Below are 14395 nucleotides of genomic sequence, written 5' to 3'. Positions count from 1 at the left end.
CCCCACCGCCATGCCAGCCAGGGCCGGAGCCCCGCCGGCCTGTAGCCGTTGGGCCGGGACCAACGGCCGCCGGGCCGGGGCCGCGCCGCGAGGGGAAGGCGCCGCCGCCGCCGCCGCCGCCGTACTGACCTCCCCGAACTGCAGGGCGGAGACGATCATGAGGACGAGGCCCCCGAGGCAGAGGCAGGGCCCATACCTGTGCGACAGGCAGGTATAGGTCTGGCGCTGCAGTAGCTTTAGCAGCATGGCCCGCCGGCGCGGCACGGCCCGGCCCGGCCCGGCCCGCCTCACCGCGCTGCCCTGCGCCGGGGCGGGCGGGTCCCGCCGCCGCCGCTGCCGCCCCCAGCGCCCGCCCCGCGCAGCGCCGCTTCCGGCAGCGCCGCGGCGCCACCTGGCGGCAGCCTCGAGGCGGCGGCGGCTCCGCGACGGGCGGGCGGGCGGGCGGGCGGGCGGGGGGGGGGGTGCGGGCGGCGCTGCAGCCCCCGCGGCTCTGGCCGCTCTGGGCAGAGAAAGGTTTTCCCTTTTTTTTCCCCACGGTTCCCAGCGGTGGGAGCGCTGGGCGAGTCTCTGCCTTGGCTATCCTCTGTTTCTGCCCTTTTGTTTGTTTATTTATTTTTCGTGCCTTCCCAAAGCGCTCGGAACCAGAAAGCGAATAAGATGGGCTGCACGAATACGCTATTAAGTCTCCACAATTTATTTTTTTTTTAATTCTTCTCCGGGTCCCGACCCATGACCTCGAACGCTCGAGGCTGGGAGCTTCGAGGCGCATAAACGCTAGCGACCTGCCAGAGGCAGCAGGTGCTGCCTACGGCTTTCAAGAAATCATCCAGAGGGAAGCAGGCTCCGTAGTATTACTCTGTGTCTGCGGTAGGCGAGCCACCGAATATGCTCCGAGTCCTATGCAGCTGCACTGCTTTGCTGACAACGCTCCCCTAGACGTTTGAAAAGTGAGTCAATGCATTTAAGAATATGCACCAAAGAACTAAAAATCTCAGCGGTGTTGCTTCGTTTTCATGATCGTACTTGTGAAGCTTCCTTTGTTACCTGCCTGCTACAGAATAAAATGTAAATGCTTTTGTGAATAATGTCCTAGATCATTTCAATGATCTTGAAATGACTTGCCTGCAAGACAAATTTTCTGCGCATGGAAACACCGCTGCCGGCTGTGGTCAGCAGAGTGGCACCATCCTGTCATTCTTCAAGATACCCTGCAAAGCAAATTGGTTTTCCCTAGCTAAGAGAGATCGAGAGGACTCTTGGGTATCACAGAGTAGACATATATGCTGGGTTTTCATTTGAGCACTCCTATGTGTATTTCACCACGTAAATGAAGCACAAGGGAAAACATTCATGGAAGGGGAACCACCAGGCTGGAAGAAAGTTATTTGTGGAGTTCTTTACGAATGATTCTTGAGACAAAAACGTGACAACAAGAAACTAGTTAGAGGTTGCTATCCGACAGCAGTCTCCGCAGCCCTTAATCTGCATTGGTCTGGTTTCTGCCATTAAGTTCAGCTGTATACACAGGACACTGCTGGTATCACCACTCTCAAGAATTTGCTCATCAGACACGGGTGCTTCTGGTTACCAGAGCAGTAGAAGGTGGTATAATAGGACCCCATGAGTCTGAGGACAGTAGCACCTCTCTCTTTAGTCCTTCATCCATGCAGAGAAAGGTCATCTTCAAAGTGGCAGTGTTTCTTATAGCTCACTACAGTGATCTTTCTGAGTAATCAACATCACTCACATATCCTTATTTTTCCCTGTGGAAAGTAACATTGCCTGCCTATTCCCATAAGTTTGTCCTAGTATATTTACATGATTGTGGTTGTGGGATAACCTCTGCCTTTCCCTGGAGGGCTGCACCTGGCTGTAGTTGTTCGAGACGCATCCAAGGGTGCATGGCTTTTTGGCACAGCTCTACCAACACAGTAAACCCCATTCCTATTTAATTTTGGTGTCACATTGTTTTTCCTTTCTTCGTGAGCCATGGGACAAGATGACAAATTCATTAGAGGATACCTTCAAAGCCTCATAGCCCACCACAGTGGTGTGTCCCACCTCCTTGTCATATGTTATCAGCTTGACTGTAACTTACTTGGCCCTTCGTGATATCACAGCCTTTCAATGTCACTATGCAGAAGCCTCTAGCTAAGTTTTCATCTCCTGTTGTGCACAGCCAGCACTTTCTCCTAACTCAGGCTGAGTCTTTTTCCTTCATATTTTCTCATCAATGTGCCAAAACACTGGCTTGGAGGAATTATAAATACCTGATGGTACTTTTCTCACCATTACCTCCTGTTCAAGAACTGAGCTATTATTGCTGAATGGCAACATCTTTTACCATCCTCTGTGGCATTATGGCTGCAGTATTAATGATGGCCTGCTATTCTGAGTGCAGCAGAGTTAGGTTTCAGTGAGAACGGAGGTACAGTGTACATGCAGGTTATGCAGACTGAAAACATTAGTTCTGGTCAATAAAACAGCATAAAAGCAGAGATGAACTGAAAATGTGCTTAAGATACAAAGTTAGGAGACATAGTCAACCCCAAAGCAAAGCAGAAGATCATTCAGGGAAAACTGGATGACTTTGATGCCTGGAGTAATAATTAGAGCACAAGTGTGGGATGATGTATTTACAGACCAATAAACACTTCCATACAGACTGCATTCCATTAAATATAGATATGCCTGCTTTACTGTGGGTAAAATATTAATCACCTATGTTTAAGGAATATATGTTCAAACTGAAACAGCTGCATGAAAAGAAAAGACCAGACCCTGCTTTCCGAGGAGACACTAAAAAAGCTTGGTTGTTCACATTACAGAAATGAAGATCAGGAGGAGATAAGACTTCTCTCAGCAAGAGATTGCTTAGAGGGAAATGCCAAAAAGGAAGAAGAGCTATTTAAGCTAGACGCAATGTTGTTACTAGGTAAAGAAAAAGAAGCAGGTTCTGGAAACAAAACAGGTTCTGGCATACATTTGAAATAGGAGTACTGGAGTCTAACTACCTATCAAGACTTGAGATGGAGTTTAGCCAATTTATGACAGCTGAGATGGGACTCTATACTCCGGAAGTTCCCCTTTATTCCCATTTTGCCATGGATTCCTATACTGTTGCCATCTTCAGTCTAAGGAATACTTAATTATTCCACGCAAAATGGAACAGCACCAAAAAGAAAGGACTAAGTCAGGGCCACCCTCAAGTAATTCATTTGTTTCAGGTTATAGGGTACACAATAGGAGATGCAGGTTTAAATCGCTTTAGAGAAAGAACTTGAATCCAAGTTGCTTGGCTCCTTCTGTGTCTATCAATAGAAAATCATTTCAGGCTCAAAACCAGAAAACAGATCAGCGACCTTGCATTACCTTGCAAATAGCTTTGTCAGCCTGTCTCTGAAAGGGGCAGCTCTCAATTCAAAGCCTTCTTTTTCGCATTTTCTCTAATACATTGCTTAGGCAGCTGTCCAGGTGAGTATCTTGCTATTGTAGCTGAGAATGGGATTAACTTAACTCTCTCCAGCCACAATACAGGCAGATGAACTGCGGTATTCTGCTTGGAGCAACAAATTCCACTAGGTGTCAGGGCACTTAAAAATTAGGCACTGCAATTATAATTAAGCGCATACTTAAGGCTTTGCCAAATCATTATCCACGTAAACACTTGAGCTCTTGGAATCATATCCTTAACTGTATCTGTATTTTTTGTGACTTTTAGATGCACCAAGCAGCACTTCCAGCAAAGGCACACCTCTTATGGAATGTGAAGAAATCTAAGCAAAGAGCTAAATAATTATAATACAAACACATTCCATCTTGATCCTGCTTTTCTTCAAGTTGTCTTCACCGACTTCTTGACTCTCTTGGATCTTAGAAAGCTCTCTGAATGCCACAGGTGGTTCTTACTACACTTTGACACTCTTTTTAAAAGCAGGGTAGAAGCTACTTTCATAAGGAAAGTAATTAATTGCTAGTTCTTTTAAATGGGACTGGAGATTCTGTAATGTCTGAAGGGCTTGGGAAAGGCAGGAGATAGAGAAACCTTAAGCTGTTGCTGGTCTCCTCCATTTCTAACTCGAGAAAATAGCAATCTATTGCTCACATTGCTCCTTAGAAAAGCTGGTGTAACCTGCGGTACTCCTTCCACATCTTCCACATTCTCATTTAACGGGAAGAGAGAAGAGAAGAGTAGGAGCAAAATATCCAAGGCAAAAATGTAAATATCTTCAGTAGAGGCAGAAGACCAGAAACAACCCAGAATCTCAAGCACGTCTGTTACCCAAGAAACTGTTCTGGGCACACATTCACTGCACACTCTTTGAATCTTGCTCTAAAGCAAAGAGAATTCATGTCCTCACAGGCTTTCAGCATTCATACCTGTATTGTATGACTGTTTCACAAACTTGTAGTGCAGCACCTCTGTGAAGCAAATGTTATCAAGCACAGAGGTAAATAAAAAATATACCAAGTTTGGTGCCTATTTCTACTTTGGGGTCTGTTTTTTCATGGTACAGGAGCTAATCAGTAGTACTCTGGAGGTTCAGCACTTAGCTCTTGGTGACTTCAGCTGCATTTGTGAATGCTTAGCACTTCTGAGCGTTCAAAGAGGTCCCAGTTCAGACAACCAAAACAAAAAGGACACATGGTTAATGATTACCCGCAGAAAGTTTTTTTGAAGTGACTTGACTATCACCATAGAAGAGTTCTGCAGCAGAAGCAGGGGCCAATTCTTATTTGCTTGATGTAATTATACAGCCATCCTTTCTATTCCTGCAGCCACCTGCCCTCTTCACAACAGATCTTCTAAGACTTTCTGTAAAAAAAAGTAGTTCTTCTACACAGCTGTGAACAGGTTCACCCCATGCACTGAAGGACAGAGAGGAGAAAATAGTAGACAATCATTTCACCACTCTTATTTTAGTGCACATGCTCAAAAGCATTCTAGGAACCTTAACTGGCTTTTCCTAACTTCTCAGTAGTTGCACCTTCAGTAGTGTGTTTTAATATATATATTATACAAAGGTTTTATTTCCTTCATAAACTCTGTTCAGTTAAATCAAAGAATATAGATTGGTAGTTTACTGCACAAAGTACAAGACATACCCCATACCCGATAACCCAGAAAATTCAGAACTGGTATTCAACTTAAAAGGAATCCAAACAAGGTGTGATAGTGTTTTCCATTCTGTGGCATCCAACAGATCCTCAAAGTAATGCAAAAGGATCGATTCCATTTGCAACACTGGAATATCTTCCTTGCAGAACAGAGGCAGGACTGACAAAATTCACCTGGGAGATGGTATGGGAAAAAAATCCTGTGGAAACTGTTATGTTAATGTCGAAGAATTCAATTAGGGCATCAAAGCAGCCTTTGCTCTTTTCCAAAACAATGCTGTACCACACTATTAAATTTATCAGCAATCAGGATTCTAGATTAGAAGAAACTGATTAATGACTCTATAACAAATATATAAAGCTTTACAACAAAAGCAGGGAACACAGGTGTGGCAAAAAAGGGACCTCGGCAAGAACTCACGCTGTCTCTAAAATCAAAACTTTTTGGATGATAGTGGCCAGTTAATTTTATATACGCATTTCATTTGGCAGAATATCTTCTGATAAGTTATGTAATACACGTACAAATAATATTTGTAGTTAATAAATATTAAACTGCGTATCTTCAACTACTTTTGCTGCCTTTAGCCTTCTTTATTATTGAAAAAGAAAGTTCAGCAATTAATTGTTACTATTCCTGTTAACTGGTTTGCATGAATTAGTTTATCGAATTGAGTTTTTTCTGACTGCCATTAAACTGCTCCTGTGAGCTTCGGTGCAGACTATTTCATTCATCCTAGCAAACAGTGTTTGAAGCTGGCTCAGTCCTCCAGCTTCTTATTCAGATAGACTCTCTTGCAGTCAGTGGAGTGTAAGGATGTTTTATATGAATAAAGCTTATATGTTGGTCTCTAAATTCAGTCAGCTCAGGTAATGGCAATATATTTTATTTATATTTAGCATCATTTCCTAACGGCAATAACCTTGGCTTGTACACTTTGTTTTGTAGAAGCTGTAGAGAAGCAGTTAAAATACAATGTGAAAAAAATGCTCAAAAGTTCCTAAACTCCTATTGATTTCAGTGACAATCTAAGCACTTATCTAGAAGCTTACTACATAACTATCTTTGCGCATCTGGTCTAAACAGTTGCTTTTTTGCCACATTTAAGAAGAAGAAAATATAACAGAAGTAGTTTGATTAGCTTGAGAATAATCCAAAAATCCTCACAAATTTTACTTGGTTTACTTGTTAGCTGGTTTCAAAGGTATGTACCATTGAAATCACATCTATATGTCAAGCAGAGGTGGCATGTGTATCCAGGATAACGTTTTCCTGCTTAGTAGGAGTAGGAGTAATAGTAGAGCCTTGGCAGTGTGGACTTCAGGGAAGGTTACGTGAGCTCCTGGTAAGAACCATGGCAGTTGTTTAGTGCGCAGTGAAAGCTGTGTTGCCAGATCTTCACAATCAACACAAGCAGTGGCAGTTGGGTTAAAACTCGCTGAGTTGCAGTATGACATTTTGGCACCAGGGAGTACTCGTTCACCCACCAACATGGACATACAGCTCCTTTTCTTGCGCAGCAGAAGGAGCAGCACGGCAGAGCTCTGGTCCATTTCTTCCCTACTGTAATTCCAAAAATCATTCAAGGCTTCTCTGCTAGGCTAAACACCTTCCTTTGTTGTATAAACATACTCTAAGGGCCTGATTCTCCAGGAAGTCACGCATCTTCTGTGCCCCTAGGAGCCAACACAGGACTTGGGAAGGCCATAAGCAGCAGCCAAAACAGGCTGGTGTACTTATCAGTATTTCGAAGAGCTGCATAAGTGCTTTCTGTGGAAAGGAAATGGGAGAGAATGGGTTGTTCTAGGACTTCTCTCCCCCACCCCGTAAAAGTACATATAAATGCTAATATCTGTACTTCTAAAATTCTATTTAAAACAGTAGCCTGAGGCATATTGGAATGAGTATCTCAGTATAGGACAGCAAATTTGGTAATGCCATTGACTATCAGATAGAATAATTAAATCAGCATTACTCATTCAGAACTTGACAGAGTAAAAGATAGTCACCAGGTAGTGCTCTATCCTTCCAAAAAAGAAAATCTCATTTTGATTTGCCATTTAGAGACCTTAGCCTTTGATGAGACGCGATTCCACTGATATTATCTCTTAAATAGAAATTGAATAGAAATGACCAAGGTGTCAGTTTGTGAGAGATGATGTTAGACTATGATGCTATGCCTTGAAATGGATTGTCCATAAATCAATCTGTAATAATTATAGCCTCATGAGTGGTAATATGCGGGTAGTGGGAATTTTCACTCAGTGCTGCAACAAAAATTGAAATTTGAAAATCATGCTGGTAAGTACTAGGTGTACTTAGAGAAGACAGGAAAATAAAACTATTTCAGAAACAGAAGAAAAAGCAGCTACCGGAGAGCAAAGGTTTGGAACACTGACATTTTGAAAATCTCTGAAATTGAGCATCTAGATGAGGCAGCATGTGGACCCAGTACAGAAATCAAAATTTCAAGGCACAATACTTACCAATATTTCACTCTAAAAAGTCCCCTTATTTTCTGACTGCTTCAAATTGAACAAGAAGTCTGCAGAGAGCCAGAAGAAACCTGAAGCTCTGAAGACAGGTGTAGAATTTAACTGTGGTTGAATTAGTGGGAAATTTGGCCTGTTCCAATTCTTTTGCAGCAATTATCTGCTCTGTCTTCCGGGCAAGAAGGGATGAAGAGCCATCAAGTACTGAAATGAATATAATTAAGTTAATCAGAGGAGTTATGCTACAGTATGCTTCTCGAAGTCTAGTTCTCTAAAGTGTTGGAGTAATTTGAACAAAGAGATATTATTTTATGTTTTAACACTAAAAACATAGGGCCTTCAGCACATTGATGATATTGTTGCAAAAAAGCACTAGAAACTAGCACTTCTTTTGTTAATTCAGGCCATATGAATTTAATGGCTAGAATGGGCAGGGTCCTCTTTTAAATCCACTCAGCAATGCACTGAGCAGAAGAAATGCAGGTGCCCTTTGTGGTGAGGAGTGCTCAAGAAGATTTTGTGGCTGTATTAATTGGCACATACAAGTGGTGGGGTGGGGGCATCAGAAGAGCAAAACTGCCATTGAAATTAGTTTAATCTTGGTTAGTTGGCTTTGAATCATCTGATACGATCACAGCGTTAGGTAGAAAGATGGGTACATAAAGGACCTGTTTAGGATGAAGAATTTTTGTTGTTGCTTGGAAATAATCTTTCTGCTACGTCCAAAGATGTTTAAGAGACTACACAGAAAGTGGAGCGGAAATAATTACTACAAGGTCTTTTTAGAAAATCCTGCTAACTTGTTCTTCGTATTTGTTTTGTATCTGTTTTAATTCAAAACACCGCATGCAGCCCCTATTCTGATATATTCTGCATTTACTGTGAATGACACTGTTACCTCCAGAGAAAACTAGGCTTTGACTTCTTGCTCCATGAGCCTCCAAGGAACAACTTGAATCCTGTAGGACTTGCCTAAGGGAGAAGGACTTTCGCCAACAGGACAGCAACACGTGGCCCCGTGAGGTGGAGCGACCCAGGTGGGCTCTAATTGATGGGTGGCCCCAGGGCCACTGCTGCCTACAGCAGAAAAATGGAAGACATTGGCAAAGGTCGAGAAAGAACAGAAAATGTAGTTTGTTAAAATGAAAGGAGGTTCTCAAAAGAGATGGGACAAAATATTTCCTTTTTGTGAAATTTTATTTTACTAAGCCTTAGTCTGGTGGTTACGTTTGTATCAGCTTGAAGCAGCAGTACCACCACAGAGATTTTATAATGTTACTCTGAAGCGTTCTTAGCCGCTTCCTGTCTTGTTAGACCTTGATGTCAAAGGTGACTAAATACAAAACAAGGAAGTTTAGGAAAGGAGCAAACAATAAAACCAACAATGTGCTAAGCACGGTGTAAACAGAAAGAAATAATTGAATGCCCTAGTTTTAGCACAGTGCTGTACTAAAGGCAGAACGACCGACATCCCTAAACTGAACAGAGATTCCAGTTCCAGTAAATACAGTTTAAAATACAGAAAGAGGATGTGATTTTCCAGCAGCAGGTACTCCGCATTTCCTGGAAGTTTTAAGTTGGACACAGCATGTAGCTAGCTGCTTCTGACAGTTGAGGCTATGGCCTGGAGAACAATATTTTTGATAGCTTTTCCTAGGATTGACCAAATTCTCACAGTTTAGACGCTGATTCTTTTAATCCCTTTGAACCTTAATTGAACTCACAAAGTCATGAATTTCCTCACTTCCTTTCCATCTTCAGCAAGCAACTTAATGTCAGTTACTGTGTTCCACTAAGAAAACTGCAGAGGTATTTCGCTCAGATGGCAAGGCCGCATAAAGAAATCTTTGATTTTGCTTTGAACGGTTGCCTTTTTTTTCCTAAAAAATATGTTTCCTAACAGCCTAGTGCCAAATTTATTAAAACGCTAAGGCCAAATTCACCCACTGCCTTCTTTAGCATTTAACTGTCTCTTTCCAGAGTAAGGGAGCAGCGAGCCACTACAGAATGACTCATCTGCAGTTGTTTAGTTTTCAGAGATGGCTTTCTTATCCTTTATAGCCCACATCAGTCTACTGCATATGTAGTCTAGAAGAAAAGATTTCCCCCATTACACTCTTTCTTTTGAAAACTGTCACCTGCAAAGCACTACAGTGAAAATACAGAGTAGATGAGTTAAAAATACACATTTTGGGAATTATCTTCCCAAGAAGTTCTGGAATAAAACTTTTCGGATCTCTACTATTGGGAGATGTCCATCCAAATCCCTCCTGTACCACAGAAAGCTTCTATCCTTTCCCGGATAGAAAACCATACAATTTAAACTCAGTAGTTATCTCTCCTAGTTCTTAAGGAACTTGGCAATATTTTCCAGTTGCCTGCTATTTTTGACAGCTGGGAGTTTTTATCTACATTGTGGTTAGACATTTGGTTAGATATTCTAATGTAGCCATCTACAGAAGGAATGAGAACAACCTGAGCAAAATAAATCATCTTTTCTTTTGAACAGTATCATCTGGAAACTACTTTACAACTAAATCACATTACTTACCAAAAACGTTAACATAATTCTGTGAATGCCTCAAAGCATAAGACTTCACAGAAGTCATGTAGCTGCTATTATTGCCATCCTGAACTTTATGTCAGAAGTGAGAATAGCTTACATATGCTTTTGTTACTGAGAAAAGGTTGCAGACTTTGGGCATGTGACCAAAGAGGAAGGAAGGAGATACCACAGAGCAGCCTGAACCCTTCACAACACTGATCTGCAGAAGCTGCAGGTAGTACCTTTGGCATCTCCTGTAAAATATGTGATTCTGGTACAACCTTTTCCTGCCAACTGCTTCCTTCTTTCCAGCCAATACCTGTTCTTCCACAGCAGTCCCCAGCTGCTGCACAGCAGTCACACTCCGATTTCCTCATTTCACCATACCCCCCTCTTCTCTATACAGGCAATAAATTCTTCCTCTTCCCACTTTATCCCCTGCAAAGATCTAGTTCTGCTTAGGAACATTCATAAATCTAAATTATCCAGGCTATGTTGTTATGGTGGAGTTCCCAGCTATCCAGGTCTAGTTACACATAAATCAATCCAACAACTAACCTCCCAGCGGAAAATCTGCAGGTAGTGTATCTTTATATTCCAAGTGTAATCTTCTTGCAGATTTTTTGCAGTGTGTTTTTGTTTTTGTTGTTGGTATTTTTACACTGGAAATACTTTCAAGTTTAAAGAAAGAGTAATAGTGCTAGGAGGAAAGTGAAGTAACAGATCCCCCCCCCCCCCCGAAAAGTCATTTTCCATTTTATTTAGGGGATTTATGAATATCTGTGTACAACAGCCAAAGGACACTTGCGAGGTACCATTTACTCCTCTTTAAAAAATACATATAATATAAGAAAAAAATTACTTTTTTTTTGTTTTGTTGCAGGGCTTGCTAAAGGATTGGCAGGTGGGAATAGCAATTTTTTCAGCATTCAGGCCAAGGCTGCTGAGTCATTAACAAAGACCTTTTCTCCTGGTGGTTGTCCTGTAGCAAAATACAGGATTTTAAAAACTAACTGAAGTAGTTAACCTTACCAAAGTTCAGACTGAAGTTTCAGACTTTCATTACTCTCATGTTCTCATCTCACTTGTTCTTTCGTCATTCAGGGAATTCTCTACCAAATTAGGGAAGTAATAGCCACCATAGCAATTCTCCACAGAATCTGTCTGAACACTGTCATATACAGACATTAAAGGCCAATTTATGGATTATGTTGGGGGGGGGTGTCTTCTACACAGGTCTCTCATGTCCCAGCTCCCTTGATAACAAATGAGTTTGGAATTATACATTGCAGTGATCATTTTCTTATTTTATTTAGTTTTCTTTCAAAATCTACTTAACCTAAGGTATCTTTCTTCTCTTGACCCTTAAACAAGTCTCTTGTAAATGCAAATGCACATTATCTGTTTACATTGCTATTCATAAGCAATATAAAAACAGCTGAATGAGATATATTCTGAACTTCCATCTTTCTTTTTTCCTTACCTGACTTCCATGCAGGGAACAAAGAGTTTCTAAATCTGTCTAGTTGGTGATGCCTGTGACGTCTACTTCTTGCCTAAACACTCTACCTTCTCGAGACTTGCCTGCACGAGCACAGCACACTGTGCTTGTGGCCTCTCGGGCAGTGAGGAGGTTAAATGCATGAAGTACACCAGGGGAAGGATGGAAACAAGTACCAGGACCACGTTTGTACAACAGACACCTTGCAGTCTCTCTCAGCTTCACTCAGAGGAAACTGGGACTATTTACAAGCCAGTCTGGACACCCTCCCTCTCTGCCTCTGTTGTTTAAATACCAGATTAGATTCACTAGAAAACATGGTCTAGATCTAACAGACACAAACACCAGAGAAGCAAAGTATGCAGGCAGTCTGTCTAGATTTAGAAGGTACTAGTCAATATTCCTTTTATCAGTGTTCCAAGTGAGATGCTTATATAGCTAGAAAATGTTACTTCGCAGCCATTGCTTCAATCCCTGGACCTTCAGACCAGGCCTTCCCCCTAAATTGTTTTTAGCTGCCCATGTTTTCTGCTAGAAAGAGAAAGTCTGTTAATGACAAATAAAGAACCTGTTCACCCGCAGTTCAAAAAGTCAATGGAGTATCTCCCTATAAGGCAGCACACAGGAATGCATTTGAGGAAGGAGTGCGTGCATTTTGCTGGGACCAAAATAGGGTTACGGACAGCAAGAGGAGACTGGGAAAGGGATGGGCCTCAGGTTGAAAATCAGTATATACATTGGAGGTGCCATGGCAAAATTTATCCTAGGATGCAGTATTTTAAAAGTTTGAGAACTGTTACTTAGGTGATATTACAAAAAAGCAGACTTCTTATATGGTACTTTGCACAGTGGGTCTCTTTATGCACTTTATCTAATTGAAATTTCCTGACTTTTCCCAGAAGGTAATGCAACAAAGAAAATGGTCACATGCTGAACATATAATTAATGGAGATCAGATTGTGAATGAAATAGGCACTTTCTTTCAAAGAAAGAAAGTGCCTGTGCAACTACCACCAGCACAGCCTGTTTTAAGTAGCTTCCATTTATATTCCCTTTACCTTAAAACACTTTCAGTTCACTGACAGGTATGTTATTACCTACATATCTTGATTTGATCTTTTTTTTTTTTTTATAATTCTAATATGATATTACATTGACAAGCACAAATGTATATTAATCTTTTAAACTTATGTAACAAATAGTCCAGGAACTCCATTAAACCCAGTGTAGCTAAATTAAAGTCCAGTTACTTTGTGTTTTTCTGCTGCTAGTATTTTAATACAATTTGTCCAACAGAATAAATAAAGGCCTTATTTGAAATACCATACTAAAGTCCTCACGTCCAATAAACAAAATGACCCTCCCCCCAAATTTGTAAGCAACCTGTATTTATTATTCTTTGCAGCTCCAGAGGATCCTTTAAAGAACAATGTACTAACGTTGCTGACGAAACACCAATTTAAGATCTCCACTCATGAACTATATACTGTTATTGACTACCTCCTACAATGAAAGTATAAGAAACATCAGGAGCTGTAACAAATGTTTACATGCTGCAACAAATTGCTTTTCCCAGTGATCGTCAAACAGTAAGTTACCACTTGCTTGAGCCAAAGCGTCTTTTACTTTGACCCCAAATAACGTCCAGGCAGTGCAAAAAGTCATGTGAAGAAGTTAAACACTCAACTCTTACTTAAGAGTGAGTTATTCACTACTTACAAAATTATAGTTACCGTAACACATACATTTTGCAGAACTGAGAATCAAATATTTTTCCAACAATGTCATCTTACTGTTGATGCAGTAAAAGAAAATGAATCCTTTTCTTCTTCTACAAGGAACCAAAACCAAGATGAACTGCTGCTTTATTCCTCTGGGCAAAAAAGTCACATTCTACTTCTATAAATGCAGAAAGAGTACCAACACATTTCTGCAGTCCACTTATTTACCAGAGAAAATAAATATAATTTTTGATACTGAAGGGAAATTTTTAAAGGTTTTAAAACAGTATATATTAAAGCAGCCCAAACATTAATTTCATTCCATTATTTCTGTTTCTTTAGCTTAAAAAGAAATAAACCCTTTCTTGCAATGAGGAACTTCTGCCATTCAAAGTTATTACAAGGCAGATTACCTATGGAAAGGCTAAATATCAGTTTGTTTCTTCAAACCTTTGCTTTTGCTATACATAAAACACAGCTCTTTCCAAGTACTATGGAAGTATTAGCCAATATGAGAAGGGAAAAGCTTTTTTCTTTTTAACCGCTCTAGTGCAATTATTATGTGTCAGTGATTATTGAATCAAAATTATACACTAAGGATTTGAGCAACAAGCTACTGCCAAAAGGCACAGGATACTGTGTACCTCCAGTCTTAAGGGCAGAAAAACGTGCATGACTGCTCTTCTGTATTTAGACCAATGTACACTCTTTTCAAGTCCTTTTACTAAATTTCTATCCCACTTCCAAATACTTTCAAAGGCATTACTCAGCTTCCAACTCACTAAACTTCCACTACAGGGAAAGTATATCGAAGGTAGGAAGACAATAGTTACATGAAATTGTCATGGAGAGGAAGGGAAAGAGGAGTATGCACATATTTTTCATCTTGTTTCAAAATGACGGTCATACACTTGGATGTTGGTCTGAATTTCATATAAACATGAGCAGTCAAAGCGCACAGAAACAAACCGACGGACTGCTCGTGCCTTCAGGTTAGACCAAACCGTGGAACACCGC

The 14395-nt window shown here is 41.0% G+C and overlaps 1 protein-coding gene and 1 long non-coding RNA gene across 16 annotated transcripts in view; both read right to left on the bottom strand.

Moving 5' to 3' along the window:
- The window catches only part of GNPTAB (N-acetylglucosamine-1-phosphate transferase subunits alpha and beta), a 47980-nt gene extending 47642 nt beyond the window's left edge, over nucleotides 1–338 (bottom strand). For 3 of the 14 annotated variants that reach the window (XR_011141359.1, XM_068944868.1, XM_068944970.1), the window contains exon 1: nucleotides 130–325. Coding sequence is in view for 6 of the 14 variants with exons in the window: in XM_068944868.1 (XP_068800969.1) it covers nucleotides 130–246 (117 nt within the window). In the remaining 8 variants the exon portion in view is untranslated. Of the gene's footprint in view, nucleotides 1–129 lie in introns of all 14 variants that reach the window. The other 11 variants (XM_068944947.1, XM_068944922.1, XM_068944976.1 and 8 more) reach the window with 7 other exon arrangements.
- Nucleotides 339–5001: 4663 nt separating this feature from the next.
- Nucleotides 5002–10880, bottom strand: LOC138067420 (uncharacterized). Of its 2 annotated transcripts, XR_011141287.1 has the most exons (4): nucleotides 10163–10880; nucleotides 8510–8688; nucleotides 7606–7815; nucleotides 5002–6889 (listed from the first exon to the last, which is right to left on the bottom strand). It is a non-coding gene; the product is annotated as an uncharacterized lncRNA (long non-coding RNA). The 2 variants fall into 2 exon arrangements; XR_011141286.1 differs by lacking the exon at nucleotides 8510–8688 and having other exon boundaries at nucleotides 10163–10879.
- Between the last annotated feature and the right edge of the window lie 3515 nt (nucleotides 10881–14395).

This window comes from Struthio camelus, chromosome 1 (genome assembly GCF_040807025.1).
Source record: "Struthio camelus isolate bStrCam1 chromosome 1, bStrCam1.hap1, whole genome shotgun sequence".
Lineage (NCBI taxonomy): Eukaryota > Metazoa > Chordata > Aves > Struthioniformes > Struthionidae > Struthio > Struthio camelus.
This window is presented reverse-complemented; position numbering and strand designations above follow the sequence as displayed.